The following is a 21,858-nucleotide window of genomic DNA, read 5'->3' on the forward strand; positions in this document are numbered from 1 at the left end:
TTTTGAAATGTCTTAGCTATTCAAATGCAGATTTTGCTAGCACCACCTATCTGAAGAATTTCCTATACAAACCTGTGTAGGGTTTTATTTAAAGCAGGTGTCTGACTTTTTCAGCATTTGTTTACATGGCCAAAGAGACACGAGTGTATTCTTTGCACACAGTGGTATGTACATGGCGGACTTGGAATTTCCTGTGTGGATGCAATGATCTCTGCAGGAAAATTATGATGTTCAAAACGAAGAGGACAGAAATAAGACGGTAAATGTAAATCAGCTGGAGGAAGTAACTGTCTTTTATGTCCTGAGAATAATCATCTTGCTGAACCACAATTGCTACACAATTGCAATTTTTAGTGGGTGGTTCAGTCATCTTCCCTGTCAAATTGTGCTTCTGTTGTGTGAGGACAGCACATCTTTCCAGTACCCAATCAGCAAGATACAGTCACTGGGAAAAGTGCATTTCTCCTCCTAGCTACTATATACTAATATTGTGAAATTACCCTGAGTTAAATACTGTGCATTTTTTGGCACAAAGAAGCGCTTTGGAGGTTAGGGGCTTCCCAAGCTTATCTTTTTATTATTCTTATTTTAATTTTTTTCCATTCCCCCCCCCCCAAAAAAAGATCTTTATTGAAACTTAACATATATACATAATAACCAAAATTCCCAAAGATTCCCTCACATAAAATATAATATCTAAATTACAACAGCTACTTAATTATACACTTAATTTAAAAACCCGCCACCCACCCTCTACTTCCCTCCACAGCAATTTGACTTTCTTTATATTTCTTTCTACCTTTTTTCCTTGCATTCTATAATAAGTTATTTTTGTTACATTCTGATTTTTCCTTCTTTCTTTATTGTTATTGCTTACATTTTTTTTATTCTAAGCCTATTAGCATGTCATTTTTAGAACAATATTTTGACATGCAATCTTCAAAATACTTCCACTCCATACTTAACTTTTGATTTGATTGATATCTTATAATTGAAGTTAATTTTGCCAAAAGAAGCGCTTTGGAGGTTAGGAGCTTTCCAAGTTTATCTTTTTAGTGCTGCCCTCCTTCCAGATAATCTGCTGCGCTAACACCGTTTTTGTTTTGTTTTGAAACCACAGCGTCACGATAGTAACAGCAGCACAATCACACAGCTGATTAGATTTAGCAATCTGACCGAACTTGGGGAAAGTAAGATCATTCAGAATGAGGGAAATGCTCTCACTCTGAATGAGCTTCATTTGTTCTCAAAGGCGTTGTCAAGGATGCGACTATGTTGCTGTTATGAAGAAAAAGGACAAAGGAAAGAAAAAGTCGTGTTTGGAGCTTCAGCCAATCAGAGCTGCAAAGAGATTCACAATGGATGCTGTTTCCTGAATGCTAGGTGTGTGGAGGGCACAGTGATGAGGGGGTGCCTTTTCTCTTCATTATCTCTGGGCAATCACTGAGTCACTGAAAAAGGAGGGTGCTTTTCATGGCGAGAGAAGAATAAAAGTCTTCAGACCTCCCACTGGCTGGCCTGCCTTGGTTTGGCTCGACCCAACTGGGGCCATCACAGGGAGAGCCCTCAGACACGGAAACCTTTGACAATTGAACAGTTTTTAAAAGAATATACAGTGGTACCTCGGGTTACAGGCGCTTCAGGTTACAGACTCCGCTAACCCAGAAATAGTACCTCGGGTTAAGAACTTTGCTTCAGGATGAGAACAGAAATCGCATGGTGGCAGCGGGAGGCCCCATTAGCTAAAGTGGTACCTCAGGTTAAGAACAGTTTCAGGTTAAAAACGGACCTCCAGAACGAATTAAGTTCTTAACCCAAGGCACCAGTGTGTGTGTGTGTGTGTGTGTGTGTGTGTGTGTGTGTGTGTGTGTAGCCCCTTCACCCCCACTTTTGTGTCACATCTTGCTCTATGAAGAGCAACACTTGACATGATAAAGGTTTTGTCCAACTGTAGATTGGAGGAGGGTTTCTTATGCACCAACATCTTTGCTTTTGGTTTTACAATCCAAAACTACATCGGGGCATAACCAGAAAGGAGTGGGAGGAAGCCAGAGTTGGCAATTCTTGAAATAATTATTCCTGAATGAGTGAAATAATTCTGGTACCTGGGGGAGGGTTAGAGGTAGAGCCCCCAGTGCATCATTTGCAGCTCTGTGGCTTTTTTTGCAGGTTGGGATCTGGATTCAACACATTTCTGTTAACTGAGACTTGTATGTAACAACATACAACACTTTTTTTGCAGGCTACTGACTTCTGTGGGATTATTTAGTTGGTTATATTCACCAATGCTGTGTGGCCCAAACAAAACTACATGCTAAGGGGGGAAAGCCCGTCGTGTTTTTCTGGCAGCTGGCCCAGAAACAATCCTGGCTTGACTAGGCTTCCTCCTCCACCCCACCCCGATTAGCTGAAAGCCTAGTGACTGCCTGCTCCTGAAAAACTAATTACACATTCCCTCTCATTTGTAGCACATTGTTTTCCTTTCTGCCTGTGTGTGCAGGGTACGCTCATAACAAAACAGCATTTTCTTATTTTTCCCAGCCTTCCAAATATTATTCTTCCATGACTCCACTGAATGGATGCGCAGGCAAAAGGGTGTTCAGTCCAGAAGAGAGAACAGTGCAAAGGCAGAGACACAGAAGTCGTGCTGCCCTCTAGTGCACAAAATAACAATAGCATTTGGAGCATGCTATTTTCTAGAGAAAGCACAGAAAAGGTACAGTAAGTGTTTTTGTGAGGAGATATAATAAAGCACAAATGAAGGCATATCCTTGCCATAATTAGTCTATAAGATCCCTCTTTGTTCTCAATTTAAACACAACAAGCAAAACAGCAATGTACGTTTGGAATCAAGTAAAATGGCTCTGTGCAAAATCACTTGGGTGAAGACATTTCATTCAGTGATGTGTGTGGTGTGAAAAAATTTCATGAACAGCTCTGGTTCTTGCAGTATGCCCATCTTTCAACCCTGTACGTCTTTCAACCCTTCACAAAATATCCTCATGGAGGAAACACATGCAAGCAAAAACAAATGCCCCCTTCTCTACCTTTGCCGTTTGTTTGGGCTGCAATCCTAAGCATACTTACCAGAAAGTACGCCCCATTAAACTCCATGAGACATTATTCTGAATACACAATATTAAGACTGCATTGTGAGATTCAGAAGTAAGAGTGTGAAACGAAAGGGGAGATGGGTCGATTGAATCTTTTGACCTCATACTCATACTGTGACCCCTAACTGGCTGTGAAAATAAATACACATGCAGAGGAAAATTAAATAAGAGAAGATCGGGATGGTGTGCACCACAGCAATGGGGAGGGCAACTGGATTGCAATGGACAATATCACAAAGCGCCTATTTACTTTTTTTAATCCTTCATAATAATTATACAACCATGTCATAAACACAGTGAGATCATTGGTTTTTTATTCATTGAAGGGATTTGTGCCTTTGGCTTGTGCACCTACCAAGCAGATCCATTTGTTTATAATAATAGTCACTCTGTGTGCAGAAGCAATGAGTCGGCTGAAATAGAGGTGGTCCTGATAAATCATGGCATGTAGCCTGAGCCATAGCAGTGAGGAGAGTGGTGCTCTGCCATCCATAAAAGGCATCTTCCTCATTGTACAACATTCTGTGGAGTGTATGTGGCCTGTTATTATTAATACCCATTCCCGTAGCACTTTAAATGTGGAGAATCCTTTAAAATCTCTCCCTGTTCATCCCAGTCATCCCGAGACACAGAAATGGGCCACCCAGCATGTATGTGGTTGTGCAGAGGTTTGACTCAAAGCTTTCCAAGCCAAAATTCAAGATCCAACCCACTAAACCACAAACAGGCCCCCTTTTTGTTAGGACTATCCTTCCTGCACACTATTAATAGCATGCACACTTCTTCAGATACACTGAAGAAGTATCTGAAGAAGTGTGCAAGCACACGAAAGTTTATACCCAGAACAAACTTACCGTATTTTTTGCACCAAAACACTCACTTTTTTCCTCCTAGAAAGTAAGGGGAAATGTCTGTGCGTGTTATGGAGGAAATGCCTACGGGTGGCATGCCTACGGATTTTCCTCCTCTAAAAACTATGTGCGTGTTATGGTTGGGTGCGTGTTATAGAGCGAAAAATACAGTAGTTGGTCTCTAAGGTGCTACTGGACAATTTTTTTTTTTCATTTATTTCGACTGCGTCAGACCAACACGGTTACCTACCTGAAACTATAAATAGCAGTTTTACATTTCTATGCATTTACATCGGACCATTTATCAGTTGCTTCAAGCATGTGTGTGTACGTGTGTGTGCAATATTACATTTGCATTCCCTTCCATCCCAGAGCAATAGCAAAGCCATCAAAACCAAAATAAGCAACAGAAAGTGCATGTCAAAAATGACTCTTAAAATCCTTCACAGAAAGCACAACATTCCCAACCAAACTCTCAAAATTCAGGCACTGATGCACAGAGGAGTAGCAGGGACAGCTGTACCTTCCTAGCTAGAAGAGAGAGAAATGTCAAATGTAAACAGTCAGAAAAACCTTCAGATGCAGCTCTTGCTACCCAAGTGTGTGTGACCAGGTAAAGGTAAAGGGACCCCTGACCATTAGGTCCAGTTGTGGCCAACTCTGGGGTTGCGGCGCTCATCTCGCTTTATTGGCTGAGGGAGCCGGCGTACAGCTTCCGGGTCAAGTGGCCAGCATGACTAAGCCACTTCTGGTGAACCAGAGCAGCACATGGAAATGCCGTTTACCTTCCCGCCGGAGCAGTACCTATTTATCTACTTGCACTTTGACATGTTTTCGAACTGCTAGGTTGGCAGAAGCAGGGACCGAGCAAAGGGAGCTCACCCCGTCACGGGGATTTGAACCACCGACCTTCTGATCGGCAAGTCCTAGGCTCTGTGGTTTAACCCACAGCGCCACCCGCGTCCCCTTTGTGACCAGAAGAAGCATTAAATACACTGAGGAGGGTGTTGTAGGAATCAATGTGGCTTTGCACTGCCCTACTCCACCACCCCAGCCTACCTGTGGATACAAGCTTCAATTTAAATAAGTCTCTTACCCAGGCATGGTCAGAGCATTTACTAGCAAATCCATAAGACAATTCCAAATTCTCAAGGATCTGAGCTGCTGTATCACCCTTCTTGAAGTGGACTATCTGGGTATCGAAAATACTGCTCAAAACAGTTTTCAGATCCTCTATCTTTCTTGGGATTGCAATTCATGTTAGGGATGCACCAATGTTCACTTGTTCCAATATGGGAGTGAATGCAATGCTTCGGGGCCACAGTATTCACTGAGCTCTCACACATGCACACACCACATTTCCTGATAGGCTTTTGCTTCAGTGCCATTCTCATTAAGCCGGGTCTGCTTCTTGGGACCAGTGATTCCAATCAATAGAGAACCATACAGTTCACATAAGGATATCACAGGGCTAGGCAACCAATCAGACCTAAGAGTGAGGGCAATGCTTCTTTCATCAGCATTGCCCCAAGTTTTGAACTGATGGGTTTAGCTCCTTTTCTGGCTCTTAATTGTCACAGCTCCATCGCATCACACATCCTGTTTCTAACCTGAATATTGAATGTATGGAAGATCTGCCGTGCCCCCATCCCTGCGTTATCTAAGTGTCACATGCAAGTGTGGAAGTGTGGGTTTTCGATTGCTATTTCCAAAGGCTGTTATCAGCTCAACTCTTTGCTGCTGTTGAGTAAAGGATACAGGTAACAGAGGAAGTAGCATTGCTTTGTATCTCTTTAAATCTGTTGCAACTGCGGTTGCCAATAGATGCAACAGTAACCCACCCCAATTCTCTTCTCCAGCAACCCACAGAACATCAATGATACATTGCAGCAAAATTCAAATAAACCTAAAATGACAAATGTCACCAAAAGATGAAAAAGGCAAAATCACTGTGGAGGAAATGAGCAGTTTAGTGAAAGTATCTCTGAAGAATTCCAGGTTGAGAAGAACGTCAAGTTATAAAACTTAAATCACATCATATTAACACTATATGGAGAAGATAACTTGATGAGGCAAGGGCCCTTTATAATAGCTAGGAATGTAATTCAAAATTATTTTGGCATGTTTCTATTGATATATTTTATTTTATAAGATATAGATAATTAGTTGGGCTGTGCCGAATATTCTCCATATTCTCTAGGCCACAAGCAGTAGATCATAGGGGGAATGCTTGGGGATATTTTTAAAATAATTTGCTTGGGCAAATAGTCATCTTTTGTATCCTGTTTGGCACCATTGTTTCCCACCACTGTTTTGACACAGTGTTTCTCAACTCTGAATATCCCTTCCTTCTGCTTCCGAGACTGGTCACATGCATGACACCAGCCAATCACCATATAGTAAACAGGATGATGTCACAATGCGAAATAGTCAGATATGGCCATGTGATTATGTCACTGATAGCAAGAAAGGGCAATAAGAATGAAACAAACATTTTTGGAAGCAATGCCAATGAAGCTGTTGAAAAACATGAGTGCTTTTTTTAACACTGCAGAAAATGATCCTAATAAATTCGGCTTAGCCCTTCTAATTACTGTTATTTTATTAAATTTCCAAATAGCAAATGATTATATACTATACCAGTTAACTGCTGCAGAGTGCGCTGCATCAGGCATTTCTGCGCCACAAAAGTACTTTCTGAGTTTGTTCCTATAAAGATAGCAAACAAAAGAGAAGGGTCACAATATCCTTAGGCAAAGGGAATTCTAGATTTAAATTCTACCGTTTATTCTTCCCCTTTTCTGTCAGCCATTGGTGCAAATGTTTTTCTCCTTCACTGGCTGTATTTTATTAAAAAAAAATACTTCTACATCACCTTTCTAGGCAATGCCTGTCCAAGGCAGCTTACAGCAGTAAAAAAAAATTTACAAAATTTCTAATGAATGGGATATAGTCTCAAGTGCCAAGTTCATACGAATAACAATTGCAGAACTCACATATCAATCACACCATCATCAGCAGTAATAATAGCAGCAGCAATAGTAGTATTTATTTATTTAAATGTTATTAAATTCTTTCAACATATAACTGCATCCTATAGATAAATAGAGAGGAAGAGACACAGTTACAGAAAGCAAGGACTGAACATTCCACGCATCAGCTGATGCATGGAGAGTTCAATCCTGCTTTGTGCCACATCTCTGCCCACCCCAGTGGGATGACCCATTTGCCAATTTTGTGATGTCAATAGGTTGTCAGATGGCTGGGAGGTGGGTGGCCAAAATAGCTTCTTTTAAACTTCTGTGTCCTATCAATATACAGTATCACAAGTAAATAAAAATTATTGTGGGTATATAAATAATATATTGAAATGCTGTTGCACGCCAAATCTTTCCTATTATCCTTGCTGAAATTTGAGATTCCAAAGTCTGCCACTGCTGCGGATCCTGCCTGAAGTGGCTGCCCCTTTGCCTTATGGGGGTGGCAGTCATGGGGGTGGGGGCAGTGGCGTAGCGTGGGGGTGCAGGGGGGCCGGCCGCACTGGGCGCAACATCTGGGGGTTAGGGTTAGGGGGCGCAAATCCACGGGTTAGGGGGTGCAAATCCATGGGTTAGGGGGCGCAAATTACTTGCCTTGCCCCGGGTGCTGACAACCCACGCTACGCCACTGGGTGGGGGTATAAAGATCTGGCCTGCTGGTCCAAAAAGGTTCCCAATCCCTGCCATACACCCTACACTGAGTAGAGGGTTGAACTAGATGACCTCATGGTCCACTCTAAAATTACATCATTCTATGCTAGCATAAAGATAACTGCATAAACTTGGGAAACAAAACGAGAGGCTATAAAGCTTGTCCACTGCAGCACCACATCATAAATAATGCATTCCCAGCCAATTCTGTTTTGAAGTTCCTACTTGGATAAAAAGAACTAAATCAAAAACCTTCAGTCAACAAGCTACATTGATTTCTGTACAGAATTATTATACAATAGACTTAAAATTCCAGACTTTGGGTTAGACTGTTGACTTGGGAGCAAACAAATCTTGGGCTTAGCAAGTTATTTATGAAAATATTAAAAATATTCTAATCCATCCTCCAATAAATTATGCCAAATATTAAATTGCCAGCATAACAGCAAATCTGTCCCCTACTCCTCTAATCCAGGCTGCTTTTCCTTCAAAGCTTATTTCGCTACTAGGCTACACAAACATGTGTGTCTTCCAATCGACCATGTGTTGCAACAGACTGCCTGTTCTTGGTGGGCAATTTAGGACAAGATGCAAAAAGTCTATGAAGAATAGTTAGAAATGAAGCAGTGGTGTCCAGATTTTAGCGATAAAAGTGGGTATTAAGTGCACACTCGCAGTGCAATTAAACATACGTTTTCTTGGAAGTAAGGCCCACTCTATTCAATGGGATTTCCTCCCTAGTATGTGTGCTTGGGATTGCAGTCTTGGACTACAGTCTCCTCTCATATGGTCATGTCCTGCTTGTAGGCTTCCCATGGGCATCTGCTTATGAAGAAAATGCTAGGCTGTGGGCTCATCCACACTTCCTAGTTGTCCCATGCCTAGAAAGCATGAGGTTGAGCAGCTGAACTGCCATCCAGCATACACCTTCACTCTTGGTTGACTTCTTGGTCCTGTATACCTGAAGGAGCGTCTCCACCCCCATCGTTCGGCCCAGACACTGAGATCCAACGCCAAGGGCCTTCTGGTGGTTCCCTCATTGCAAGAAGTGAGGTTACAGGGAACCAGACAGAGGGCCTTCTCGGTAGTGGCGCCTGCCCTGTGGAACGCCCTCCCTTCAGATGTGAAGGAAATAAGCAGCTATCTTATCTTTAAAAGACATCTGAAGGCAGGCCTGTTTAGGGAAGGTTTTAATATTTAATGCTGTGTTGTTTTTAACACTCAGTTGGAAGCCACCCAGAGTGGCTGGGGAAACTCAGCCAGATGGGTGGGGTATAAATAATAAATTATTATTATTATTATTATTATTATTATTATTATTATTATTATTATTATTATGTGGGATTGAAGCAAGTTGCCTCCAGACTGCCAGTATTTTGCAACAATTCAATTCAAGCAAATACTGGAAATGTAGGCAGTTCAAACCACTCTGTTGTTCTAGCGCAACAGATCCACTTTTTTAATTAAAAAAACAGACTTTTGCAGTGAGGAAAATTATGGGGAATGCACTGAAAAGTGACAGATGATTGACAAGAAGACACGTAACTACCATGCAAGCAAATCAGAACGAATTCAGGATGACTGCTCAAGCTAGAGAACCTCCCTGCAAAAAAATCAGAATGAACGCTCCTTAAAGACGAGACATAGCCTAAACTCTGCATAAGCTTTGTGCAGATAAATCAGGATGATTAAAAAATGATCACAGGTTGGAGAATCTCCCCATGAGGAAAGGTTGCAATATTGAAGACTTTTTAGAAATGTGAGTAAGATAAAATTTATAAAACCCTGCATGGCATGAAGGAAATTGTTTATGCTTCTCTTGTAACACTAGAACTCATGGACTAAAACTCCAATGAAGCTGAGTGCTAACAGATGGTTAAAAGAAAATACTTCTGCATACAGCACATAATTCAATGATGGAACTCACAGGAGGCAGTGATGGCCATCAACTTGGATGGATTCAAAAAAGGATTAGATAAATTCACGGAGTATAAGGTTGCCAGTGGCTGCTAAGTGTGATGGCTATGCTCTGCCTCCACAGTCAGAGATGCTTCCAAATACCAGTTGTCGGGCATCACAAATGCAAGGAGTTATGTTGTACTTGGGTCCTGTTTTCTAGCTTCCCATAGGCAGCTAGTTGGACAAAGGGACAACAGGATGCTGGACGAAATGGGCCACTGGTCCAATCCAACAGGCTCATATTATGCTCTAAAGCTTGTAACAGGTTGTCTGGAGGAATCTATCTGCAGAATTCCATAGAGATATCTCTGTGTTGTTGTTGTTTAGTCATTTAGTCGTGTCCGACTCTTCGTGACCCCATGGACCAGAGCACGCCAGGCACTCCTGTCTTCCACTGCCTCCCGCAGTTTGGTCAGACTCATGCTGGTAGCTTCGAGAACACTGTCCAACCATCTCGTCCTCTGTCGTCCCCTTCTCCTTGTGCCCTCCATCTTTCCCAACATCAGGATCTTTTCCAGGGAGTCTTCTCTTCTCATGAGGTGGCCAGAGTATTGGAGCCTCAGCTTCACGATCTGTCCTTCCAGTGAGCACTCAGGGCTGATTTCCTTAAGAATGGAGAGGTTTGATCTTCTTGCAGTCCATGGGACTCTCAAGAGTCTCCTCCAGCACCATAATTCAAAAGCATCAGTTCTTCTGCAATCAGCCTTCTTTATGGTCCAGCTCTCACTTCCATACATCACTACTGGGAAAACCATAGCTTTAACTATACGGGCCTTTGTCAGCAAGGTGATGTCTCTGCTTTTTAAGATGCTATCTAGGTTTGTCATTGCTTTTCTCCCAAGAAGCAGGCGTCTTTTAATTTCGTGACTTCTGTCACCATCTGCAGTGATCATGGAACCTAAGAAAGTAAAATCTCTCGCTGCCTCCATTTCTTCCTCTTCTATTTGCCAGGAGGTGATGAGACCAGTGGCCATGATCTTAGTTTTTTTTATGTTGAGCTTCAGACCATATTTTGTGCTCTCCTCTTTCACCCTCATTATTATGACACCTTAAATACTAGCAAATTTATTTCAGCATAAACATTTGTGGGCTACAGCCCAATCCATCAGATGCATGAAGAGTTATCCCCATCAGGTAATGTTTATACATCTGAGGAAATGGACTGTCATTGATTAAACTTATCCAAGAATACAGGTGCTAGTCTTCAAGATGAGTCCTTGTCATATATGCAGAACAGCAGCCTATATAGTAACATGATCCTTCTAAGATAATGTTCCAGAAGTTCCCAACTTCACTTTCATTGTTTTGCAGTATAGCATACACAGCATGCCTTCTTCATAAGCAAATACCTCTCTGTTTTATGAGTAAGGAAGCAAGTTGCCAGAGGTGTCGCAAGCATACAGGCACTGCCTGTTAATGACACATTGCTGGTTATTCTACAGGGACCCTACTGTTCTTTTTTAAAAAAAGCCTTTTGCCTCTGCAAGGTGCACAAACTCTTTCCCCCTTCAGAACTGACATCTGATGAAAGGTGTTGCCCCAGGATTGCTGAGAGGTGATGCGTTAGTTTTAAGGCCTGCTTGCTGGGTGGACTCTTTCTTCTTCTCTTGGCAGCTCTCACAACAAGGTGCTGGGCTGTGTATTAACATTCTGAATCTTTGCTGTTGGATTTGTTAGCATCAACAAAGATTATATAGTATAGCACAGAGGCCTTCACTGTTCCTAAGCCAGCTACTCCTCCCAACGGAGATCAAAGACAAAGCATGTTTTGGCATCCAAATTTTATTCCTTCGAAAATACATAACTAGTATGTTTCTATTTGCTGGAAGCTTGCCATTACATTATAGTGAATCTATATTATTAGCATGTTCTGGGTCTAAGATGAAGCAAATGTTCAGTACAACAAAATCCTCACTTTTGTTTTGGGTGATCATGGAAATACCATTATTCTACCTGTAGCAGATTTCTCTTTTTGGAATTACAGGACTATAACTGGTAGACCATACCTCCCATCTTCTTCATTCAACCATTTTCAATGGCAAAGTGTAAAAACGGAGCATTAAAATCACCAATTGTTCCATTCTGAACTCCACATTTCATGAAGAAACTGATTGGAGATTGTTTTAATATACTTAATTATATCCCATCTTTCCTTCAAGGAGCTCAAGATGGCGTACTTAGTTCTCCTTCCCATTTTATCCCAGCCACAACCCTGTGACGCAGGTTAGGCTGAGAGAGGGTGACTGGCGCAGGGTCACCTAGTGAGCTTCATGACTGAGTGGGGATTTGAACCCTTGTCTCCTAGGTCCTAGTCCAACACTTTAACCACTACACCACACTGGCTCTACTCTCCTATTTAGAGAGTTTACACACTGCTTCAGTGATTCTGCAGGACTGGTAATTTTTGTTGTTGTTCATAAAGTCCTGGATTGCGAGGGGGGGTCAAGAACAAGGGGGGCTTTGTCTTGTAAATAAAGAAACACCTTCCCTCTTTTTATGTACAAACTAAAATCAAGAGAAGGCAACAAAAGGAAACAAAAGGCAAAGAGTGCACAATGCCCCCCAAACAGCTTAAGCAGTCATGGCATTGTTGCTCATCTCATTAGAGACTGCAGTGTGGTAGCTATTGAAGTTGGTCATAACTCAGGCTATGCTTACATTTCAACAGAGCCTTTGCTGTGTGTTCTCCTAAACATAACACTGTGACTAAATATTTTATAAACACATCCGTTTTTATTTTTTTAAAGATGGGTTTGGCCAGGCATTCAAATATTATTAATATTTCAAATTTGCAAGCACTATGCAGAACAACATCCGGAGAATGATTCAGGCTAGAACCAAAAAGGACAGCTTGAAGAGTTGCCATATAAGCAAGAAAAAGATAAAGAAAAGACCATTGAAGAAAAAAAAAAGGCAAGCAAGCGTAAACTCCAGTCACAGACCTGAAACCTGCATGTGAGGATAGCTGATGGTTGAACAATTCTGGAAGTTACCATATAGGCCTCCCCATCATGTCTCTTCCGGTCCCAGTACGTCACTGCTACTCTAGACAAACCCAGGACCAAACCAGGAACAAGACATTAAATGTAGGCTGACCATCTTTACAGAAGGCGCTCTTCTGTTTGAAGGACTGAGAGAGGGTCCTCTATCTGAAGAGTTGTCTGGCCCAAGTACATCTAAAAATAACCATAAGAAGAGAACGGTGAGGGAGGCTTGAAGCTAACCTGACCCTCTCCCCAGGTAATAGCTGGACAACAGACTGAGCAGAAACATAGGTGACCTGGTCACTGTCTTCAGGAGCCCCCAACCACTCTCCTTTCTTATGGTTCTTTATCTTTAAACTGGACTTGGGTCATGTTATCCACTTAGAATTGTCAAGTTGGAAGGTTCCCCGAGGATCATCTAGTCCAACCCGCTTCAATGCAGGAATCTCAACTGAGAGCCCACCACGTTCCAAGGGAGTCCATTCCACTGTTGAACACTCTTGCTGTCAGAAAGCTTTTCTGAATGTTTAGTCAGAATCTCCTTTCTTGCAGCTTGAAGCCATTGGTTCGGGTCCTACCCACTGGAGCAGGAGAAAACAAGCTTATTCCATCTTCTGTGTGTCAGCCCTTTAGATATTTGAAGATGGCTATCATATCTGCTTTCACACTCCTCTTTTCCAGGCTAAACATACACAACTCCTTCAACTGTTCCTCATAAGGCTTGGTTTCCAGACCTCTGGTCATCTCGGTCACCCTCCTCTGCACACTTGTATCATATTGAGTAGCTGGACCCATAAGCAGGCTGCTAACTTCCAGATGTGTTTCACTTGTCAATTTCTAGTGGCTGCTCTTCCTCAGGGCCAGCTGTGTGATCCAGGTGGGGTGTGGAAGGAACTCACCTGTCAATCAACAGCATGGGCAGATCAGCAGCCAGAACACCAGTATACCAGACTCACAGAGAATAAGACTGAGGCTCATTTCGAAACCAGCCTTAGCAATGCACTTAGGGTTGCCATGTGTCCTGTTTTTCCTAGACACATCCTCTTTTTCAGGGGTAAAATTTCTGTCCAAGATTTTTTAAATTTGCCAAAATGTCTCTGGCTGTACTTTCTGGATGAGACACAGACATAACTGGTAGATGAAGACTTCCTTTCCTCTTCTTTTCTCCTCCTCACTCCACCCGCCCCCAAACAATATATCACAAGTTCTACAGCCTACATAGAGTAGGGGTATTTAAAATAAGAGTCATTATAGCATCCTCTTTTTTGCTCTTCAAAATATGGCAACCCTACACTTATTGCACAATTCGCACACTCACACCTTTCCAATTTTCCTGGAAGCCTCAGGTTTATTAAATGCCTGACATGACACTGCAGTTGCCAAGTTCAAGAAGAAGGTGGCAATGATTTGCTTTACTGACACAGAATGAATTTTCATAACCATCAATCAGACACCACATTTCTCAACACTATTATTAAGAAATCTGACTCTCTCCTTGGCTCTGTGCCCTACATTAAAGTGACAGCATTTCACTCTAGCAGGCTTATGAAATGTTAGACTCTGGCCTAAATGGCCTACTCTTTATATGGCAATATGTATTATTTCTTTTAATGGTAATTCATGTTGTGGAGGTGGGGGGATGATTCACTGGTTTCCCACATATATTTAGTCCCACATGGAAATGTGTCAGCCCCCACCTAGTGAGAAATGCTGGTTACAGCCCTGATTTTGTTCTTATTATATTCCCTTTGTATAAGGCTATGTAGGCGGTGGTCAGGGAATTATTTTCCATTCCTTCTCTCATACCAGAGTGAGGATTAGCACTCTAGTCCATAGATCACTGCACATAATGGCAGTAGTATATGCATTTAACTGCATGCAAGGACCTCTGTATAGTCAACCATGTAAGTGACTGATGCTAGGCTCCGCCTCAACAAAAAAAAGGTAGAGTAAATCAAAATCAACATGCCTTTCCAGTGATAAATATTCGCTTTCTTGTTTTCTTAAACATAGAGTCTCAGGGTGATGGTACCCAGGGAATGTGTGCTCCTCCAACAGCTCTTCTGTTTCAGTTCCGCTTCTACTGGCATTCAATTCAAATGCTAACATCTTCTATTTGAAGGGCTGCGTGGTCCAAGTCCAATTAAAATAACCATAAGAGGAGAGAGTACCGGCCTTGAAGTTGCCCATCAATAGTTAACACACGAACAGCAGACTACAGTATTTGCTCCATTTTTGCTATGGATAAAACATTCAGATTAGCAAAACTGAGCATCTGTTGCTCTGTCTGCCACAAGGTGGCAGTAAATGCTTACAGGTAGATTCAAGATGCCTGAGCACCCAAACAGCCAAGCTACCTCTTTTTCTAGTATTCTAGACCAGTCAGCCTCTTGCGGCATTTGTTTCATTTCAACTTGCGTCTTGTGATCCTGGAACTAATCTGTGCAAAATCCTCACTTATACACGCTTCCTTTCTCAAAATTGTGGCTTCAGGGATTTTAATTTTTTTACAGCACTGAATAAGCACAAACATACTTCATACCCACAAACCAGCCCAAACATGTTGATGCTATGCAGAAAAGAGGGGAAAGGGGAGTGTTGATATGTGAAATAGCTATACAGATATAAACAAAGGACATCAAATATGAGAATAGTATAGATTTAAGAACATAGGAAGTAGACCGCTGATCACATAATGCAACAGCTCCTTGCATAGTGCAGAAATGATAGGTATTCTGGCACCAATAAGATAGCATGGCAAAGTTACTCTCTGCCTATTGACATCAGTCAGGCACCTTTGCTGCACTCTTTTTGATAAAAAGTGCCATTTCCGAAGCAAGGCTTGGGAATGCCTAGCTTCCCCCAGCGCCCAAAATGCTTTTAAGAGTAGGTATCCAATACACAATGTGACAAATATATATGTAATCACACAGGGAGCTGGGGAACATTCTCTTATTGTTGTTTATAAACTTTGGGTTTGAACTTGGCCCGATTATCGGGACTGATGGGAGATGGAGTCCAACAATGTCCAGAGAGGGCCACTAGTTCCCCATCCCTGATTTAAATGATGGCCGACTGACTTGTAAGGAGTGGCTGAACCAGCCAGAAATTTCATGACTTTTCCAGTAGACTAGAGGTAAATACCAGGGGGGGGGATGAGTGGGGAGAGTTCTTTTAGGAAACCTATTGGCTCTCTTTTCTAAACTCAGCTTCATCATGTGATGCTATATGGAGTGAGAAGCCAAGAGCAACGGAAGAACACAAGAAAAGAGGGGCTAAATTTTCAGACGCATTTGACGAGCAACTTGAGATTTCAATCTGTCTGGAATTACCTCCACCAGATAAAACAGGCAAGTACTTTTGTCACACATGCAGACACATGAGAGAAAGACACTTGAGAGAAACTCAGTCTTGCATTTTTCTTTCAAGATTAAGAACAAAACTTTTGAAGAAAATGTGCAGCACTGGGCAAGTCAGGATTTATTCTGGGATGTCATCCTTGTAAGTGTCTCTCCTTCAGAATATGGTCATTCTCTTGGTTTCGCTCAGCAATCTAAGAAAGAAATGATTTTTGCAGTCTTCTTCAACCTTTGTGCTACAAAAATAGACCAAGCATGCTGATGTCATACTGTTGCTCAGCAACCTGTGCTGGTTGTTGTTTGTTGGGCTTTTCTTTCTTTCTTAGTGTCCCTGTTCTCTCATTTCTCATTGGCCTTCACAGCAGTCAGTCTGCAGAAACAGCACAACCCACTAACGTTGCAGTAGAATCCATTTGCAGGTGACTATTTGAAAGAGAGATCACTGCGACTGTAGGATCGAACTAAGGGGAAACTGCTATAAAAAAGGATTTGTTGAAAAAGGTTGTGCAGCTCCCTCTTACAGAAAATGTTTAACTCCTCAAAGTTCATGAGTTCCTACAGAAATGAGGGGAGTTTGATCAGACTAGGCTTGCAATGCTAGTTTACCTATGGAAGCTATTTCAAGGGGAATTCCTTTGCCCTGAAAATGGAATTCCTCTCACAAGTTAATTCAAGAGTCTCAAAAGCTGATGGGTCTATTTTTGGGCCTGTGTGGTCTGCTTACATACACCCTATGAAAGGGGCGTGGAACCACTGTCAGACTGAGTGCTCCATTCCCATCTAGGCAGGCTTCTGGGAGCCACATGGTTTTAGCAGGTGGGGCCAGAAACCAAAGTGTGCAATGCCACAAAGGAATATTTAGCTGTCATTCCTGCATTGCAGGGGGTTGGACTAGATGACCCATTGGCTCCCATCCAACTCTACAATTCTGTGATTCTATGACATGCAAATGTTTTCATTGTACAGCAGGCTAGTTTCTGCACATGCTCACATATTGCTCTCCAGGGCCTCTCAGAGATCCAGAGAAGCCACAGCCACTTCAGGCTTTGGAGGCCTCAACCCATAATCAAAATTAAAAACAATGAGCCAACACACAAAAACAAAATAAGGCACACTCGCAAACCCATTCAACAACTAAAAGCTGCTTCCTGGCCTGCTTCAGACTCAGAGCAAAAAATAAAAATCATTCGCATGAGAGCAAGTCTGTGAACAAAGCACACGGACTGAAAGGGAGAAATCTGAACAGTGGAAACTCCTCTGATTCTCAGATATCTAGGCTGAAATCCTAATCTCACTGATTTGGGAGTAAGCCTCATTGAATGTAACAGTATTCCCTTCTGAGTAGATATGGTTAGGATTCTGCTGTAAATTGCTGTGCAAAAAGCATGTTTAGAATATAGTTTGTGGGGCAGGGCTCTTTTAAAAGAAAATTTAGAACTGCCCAATGGTATCGAAGCTACAAACATGAGTCTGACCAAACTGCGGGAGGCAGTGAAAGACAGGAGTGCCTGGCGTGCTCTGGTCCATGGGGTCATGAAGAGGCGGACATGACTAAATGACTAAACAACAACAAATGGTATGGAATTATCGTTTGTGTCCACACACCTGTGCATTTTCCTTGTGTGTGCATGCATGCTTTCTTGCTTAGAGTCACATTCCACGATATTTAGAATCCTACACAGAGAGGGAGAAAATTCTCAGAACTGGGATTCAGACAGTGCTAATACAGAAGATTAGTTATAGTCAAGCTTTATACAAGAGCTGTATTGAAAGAGGCCAACAATATTTGTGATGGATATTTTAAAGAAGAAGAAAATAAGAAACCACAGAAACACTCAGGCAATAAAACAGGCCTGCAGGCTTCATCTCACGCCCTTCTTAATATACCACTTTTCATACTATTTAAAGAAATATTGTAGTGGCCTAACACAAAATGGCCACCACCTCCAGAAGAACAGAAAATGAAAAGAGACAGGAATATAAAATTGTAAAAATAATGATGATTTCCCTTCCATATTATCATTGGTAATAGTAATGATGATAGTAATGATGATGATTATGCTTCTGCACTCTGCTCCCCATTACCCAACAACTTGGGAGCAAACCCTCAAGCCTGATGTGGGGAAGACAACAGGAAAAAGATGCCTCTGAACTGGGCTGCCCCACATAAACAAAACAAAACAACAACTTTGGAGAAATTCCTGCTGTGGAGCAGGCAGCAGGAACAAGAAAGGATTGTTGTATTGTCCCTGCCCCAGTATAGAGTATCTGCCCAACTAGAGTATCTGCTTCTTCCTCCAATTCCCACATTTCTAAAAAGCCGGCCAATATGTATACATATTCACAAAGTACCTCAAGTAGCTGCCTGCCAACTGCTCCACGTGCCTGGAAGGCAGCAAAGCAAACAGCTGCGCTTCCCCCCAAACCCACTCTCACACACGCAAAAGCTTCTTAAGTAGTTGTTTGACATGACTGGTAGGCAGCAAAACAAATACAGCAGCAAATTAACTAATCCTGACACGTCTTCTTCCACCACACACACACACACACACACACACACACACACACTCTTTCCAATTGCTCCTCTATGGCCAGGTCAACAGCCTGCTGCCTGTTTCACTAGGCCAGCAAAGTGGACAGGAGGCACATAAATTCTGGTGCTTCTTCTCTTTCCTCCCCACACCCCATTTTCAAAAAGCCCATCCGTAGGCAGCAAACCTCTCCCCCCACACACACACCTGAAAAGGTCCCTCCATGGGCCAAGCAAAGCTGAGTAGAGAGCTGAACAGAATAAGACATAGTGCATTCTGATGGAATCTTCTTCAGAGTTCTAACGAAATGGTACATAAAGTGGAAAACTTGTGTATCATTTCACACTGGAGGTGGGGCTCATATTCTTGAATGCTCTTCCAAATAAACAAAAAAACAGCCTTTCTCCCATATATACTAATATTCTATGCAATAATATATATTTTTTCAGTATGAAGGGGCATTCAAATTCTTTGACCCCCTCCCCACTTCTTCACCTGAAGTTGCATATTCCAGTCACAGATTTGCCAATGCATGTGAATGTCCACCATCAAATACAGTATGTCTCTGTATAATAGTTTCTGGGAATCACAAATGTTTGGGACAGCTTGTGCCCCTTGGGTTCTCTTTGCAGGCTTCCCATAGGTATCTGGTTGAGCACTGTGAGAACAGGATGATGGACCAGATGGGCTACTGGCCTGATCCAGCAGGACTCCTTTTATCTTCTTATGTCCTTAACAGGGCCTATACCATCCCTGACATTTTGCAGAAGCTTGGCAGCTTGTTCTAAATGAGTGAACAGCCTAGAACAGTGGTGTGAAGAACTGTTGCACTGAGCTTCCCACACCCACAAAACAGTTGTCTCTTCCAAGCTGTCCAAAAGAATAATGCTAGAGGCAAACTTCAGCATTTGCTGAAAACAAGGTGAACTGCTGCCTGAAGCACAGTTGTCTAGATTCCCAGATGGTCCTCAAATCTGTTATTTTGACTCATGTTAAGACAAGACAATCAACCTGGACATTTGCAATACTTTAGGCTGCAGTCCCATGAAAACATACTTGGCAACAGTAGTTTCCATTAAAAATCAGTGAGGTTCACTTCAAGTAAATGCATTTTGGACTCGGCCATTGGTGAAAGTTAACCATATATGAAAAATGAGTAAGTGACTGTTTATACAATACAGTGGTACCTCGGGTTACATACGCTTCAGGTTACATACGCTTCAGGTTACAGACTCCACTAACCCAGAAATAGTGCTTCAGGTTAAGAACTTTGCTTCAGGATGAGAACAGAAACTGTGCTCCGGCGGCGCAGTGGCAGCAGGAGGCCCCATTAGCTAAAGTGGTGCTTCAGGTTAAGAACAGTTTCAGGTTAAGAACAGACCTCCGGAACAAATTAAGTACTTAACCTGAGGTACCACTGTACATAATTTTTAAAGGAAATAAGCTTCTTGATTTATTCACTATTTTGGAATGTAAAGCTTCCCAGTTCAGATGGTTAACTTTTGTATGATGATAGACCTTTGAAATAATATAAGGATTGTTTAGCTGGTCTTCTTCAGTTGTACATGAGCACAGAAAACAACCAAATCTCTACATCCCAGGAAGTATAGTATTTTTGAAAGCTACTGAGGCAAGAGTGCTTTCATTCAGGAAGGAGAAGTCCAACAACAGAAGGCGGCTCTGGGTTGGGGAAGGCTAGTTTAGAGGCAGGAGTAGTTTCTCAGGGCTACTGAGGCACTGTCTGGCCGGAATGTGTCCCACATCTGCCAAAATCTACCCCCCTAAATTCCCCCTAAAACAACAACTCAACAACCCAAAGCCATGCCTTCTCCATAGGGTTGTGAGGAAACCCCACAACAAACTTCGGAGGCATGCAGGGGAGGAGATGGCATAATTCCAGTTGCACAAGTGAAGGCTGTTCCATTTTCGCAAGGAATTACTTAGCGCCAAGTTGAATGCAACCCTAACAAACGCATCGTGGAAATTCATAAATGCTTCAAGTCAAGTAAACTATGCCATATTATTTATTCATTCATCATTTTTTGAATTATTAAAGAGTTTGTGTCTAAAAAGAACAAAACACACACACAGTGCAATAACAACTAAAGAACATCCCACAACATGGGGGATGAGATCAGACAGGAGACCAAGAGATTATGTATGGATCATGTTACAACGTCTGCTTGATTGTACAAAGGATTGTTATGTTGTCCACATGTCTTCAGCTGCTGTTGGCAGGTAGCACTGTACATCCGGTTTAGAAGTATACAAGATGAAGGCCCACCATATGGCACTAAGTGATTGTGTTATTTTATTGTCTTGTATCAAATGTATCTTGTGTGTTATTTTTCCTGAGATCACAATAAAACAGATGTTCTCAGACCAAGCCCGTAAGGACAAATTGTCCAAAGTCCCCAACTGTTGGACTACAGCTTGACGGACACAATTAAAAGAAATACCAGTAAATCCTTCGATGTAACGTCTTTGTTTGGCCTGCAAAACAGTGATAGCAAAAAACAACTCAGGTGCATAAATTATATTATCCCCTGTAATTTTTGAATAATATTTGGTGAACTAAAACCCAAAGGTCTTGCATTTGCAGGCTTTCCCACCAGAGGTGGAAATATGATCCTTAACATTGCATCCTTTCCAGCAATAAGGAAAAGCAAATAATCACTCAATAAGATACACACCCCAAGAAACTTATTTACAATGCCATACATTTCACCAACACAACCTTCCAAAGTGTTTGAAGCATTTGGACACATATGGGAGGCCTTTAGGCATTTTCACCTGCAAATTCCAGCGACTGTGTGAAACATAAACAAATAAAAGAAATCTTCTTATTTTGCAACACTGATAAAGACAAATATTGGGAATGTTTATATTACACACACAGGTCGTTTTTTCTAAGTGTCAACATTTTGAGAATGTGTAATAATGCAGCCTTGAGGTTCCCATAGCAACATGTTTCAGTTCCTAGGTGACAGTGATAGTACGTCGTCACTAGTGAACTAAACTATCACTAGAAACACGTTGAGTTTCCTTCCAATGTAGCTGTCCAGAAACATCTGTCCTCACCTAATTACTAGTGACAACACTGGTGAACTCTGTAAAGCTTTGAGGGCAAAGCTCTCTATTTCATCACGTTTATCTTCCCACCGGAGCGGTACCTATTTATCTACTTGCACTTGACGTGCTTTCAAACTGCTAGGTTGGCAGGAGCAGGGACTGAACAACAGGAGCTCACCCCGCCGTGGGGATTCAAACTGGCAACCTTCTGATCAGCAAACCCTAGGCTCTGTGGTTTAGACCACAGTGCCACCCATGTCCGTGTATTTCTGTGCACTGCTCTGGTTCACCAGAACTGGC

At 42.1% G+C, this 21,858-nt stretch overlaps 1 protein-coding gene across 5 annotated transcripts in view; it reads right to left on the reverse strand.

The window, feature by feature from the left end:
* The window catches only part of PDE10A (phosphodiesterase 10A), a 198,655-nt gene that overhangs the window by 150,737 nt on the left and 26,060 nt on the right, over nt 1–21,858 (reverse strand). For all 5 annotated transcript variants that reach the window (XM_081188207.1, XM_081188205.1, XM_081188201.1 and 2 more), the window contains exon 2: nt 6,605–6,673. In XM_081188207.1, the coding sequence (XP_081044333.1) occupies nt 6,605–6,632 (28 nt within the window). In that variant the 5' untranslated portion in view covers nt 6,633–6,673. The remainder of the gene's footprint in view (nt 1–6,604; nt 6,674–21,858) is intronic.

The sequence above is a fragment of the Podarcis bocagei genome (genome assembly GCF_964188305.1).
Source record: "Podarcis bocagei genome assembly, chromosome: 3".
NCBI lineage: Eukaryota > Metazoa > Chordata > Lepidosauria > Squamata > Lacertidae > Podarcis > Podarcis bocagei.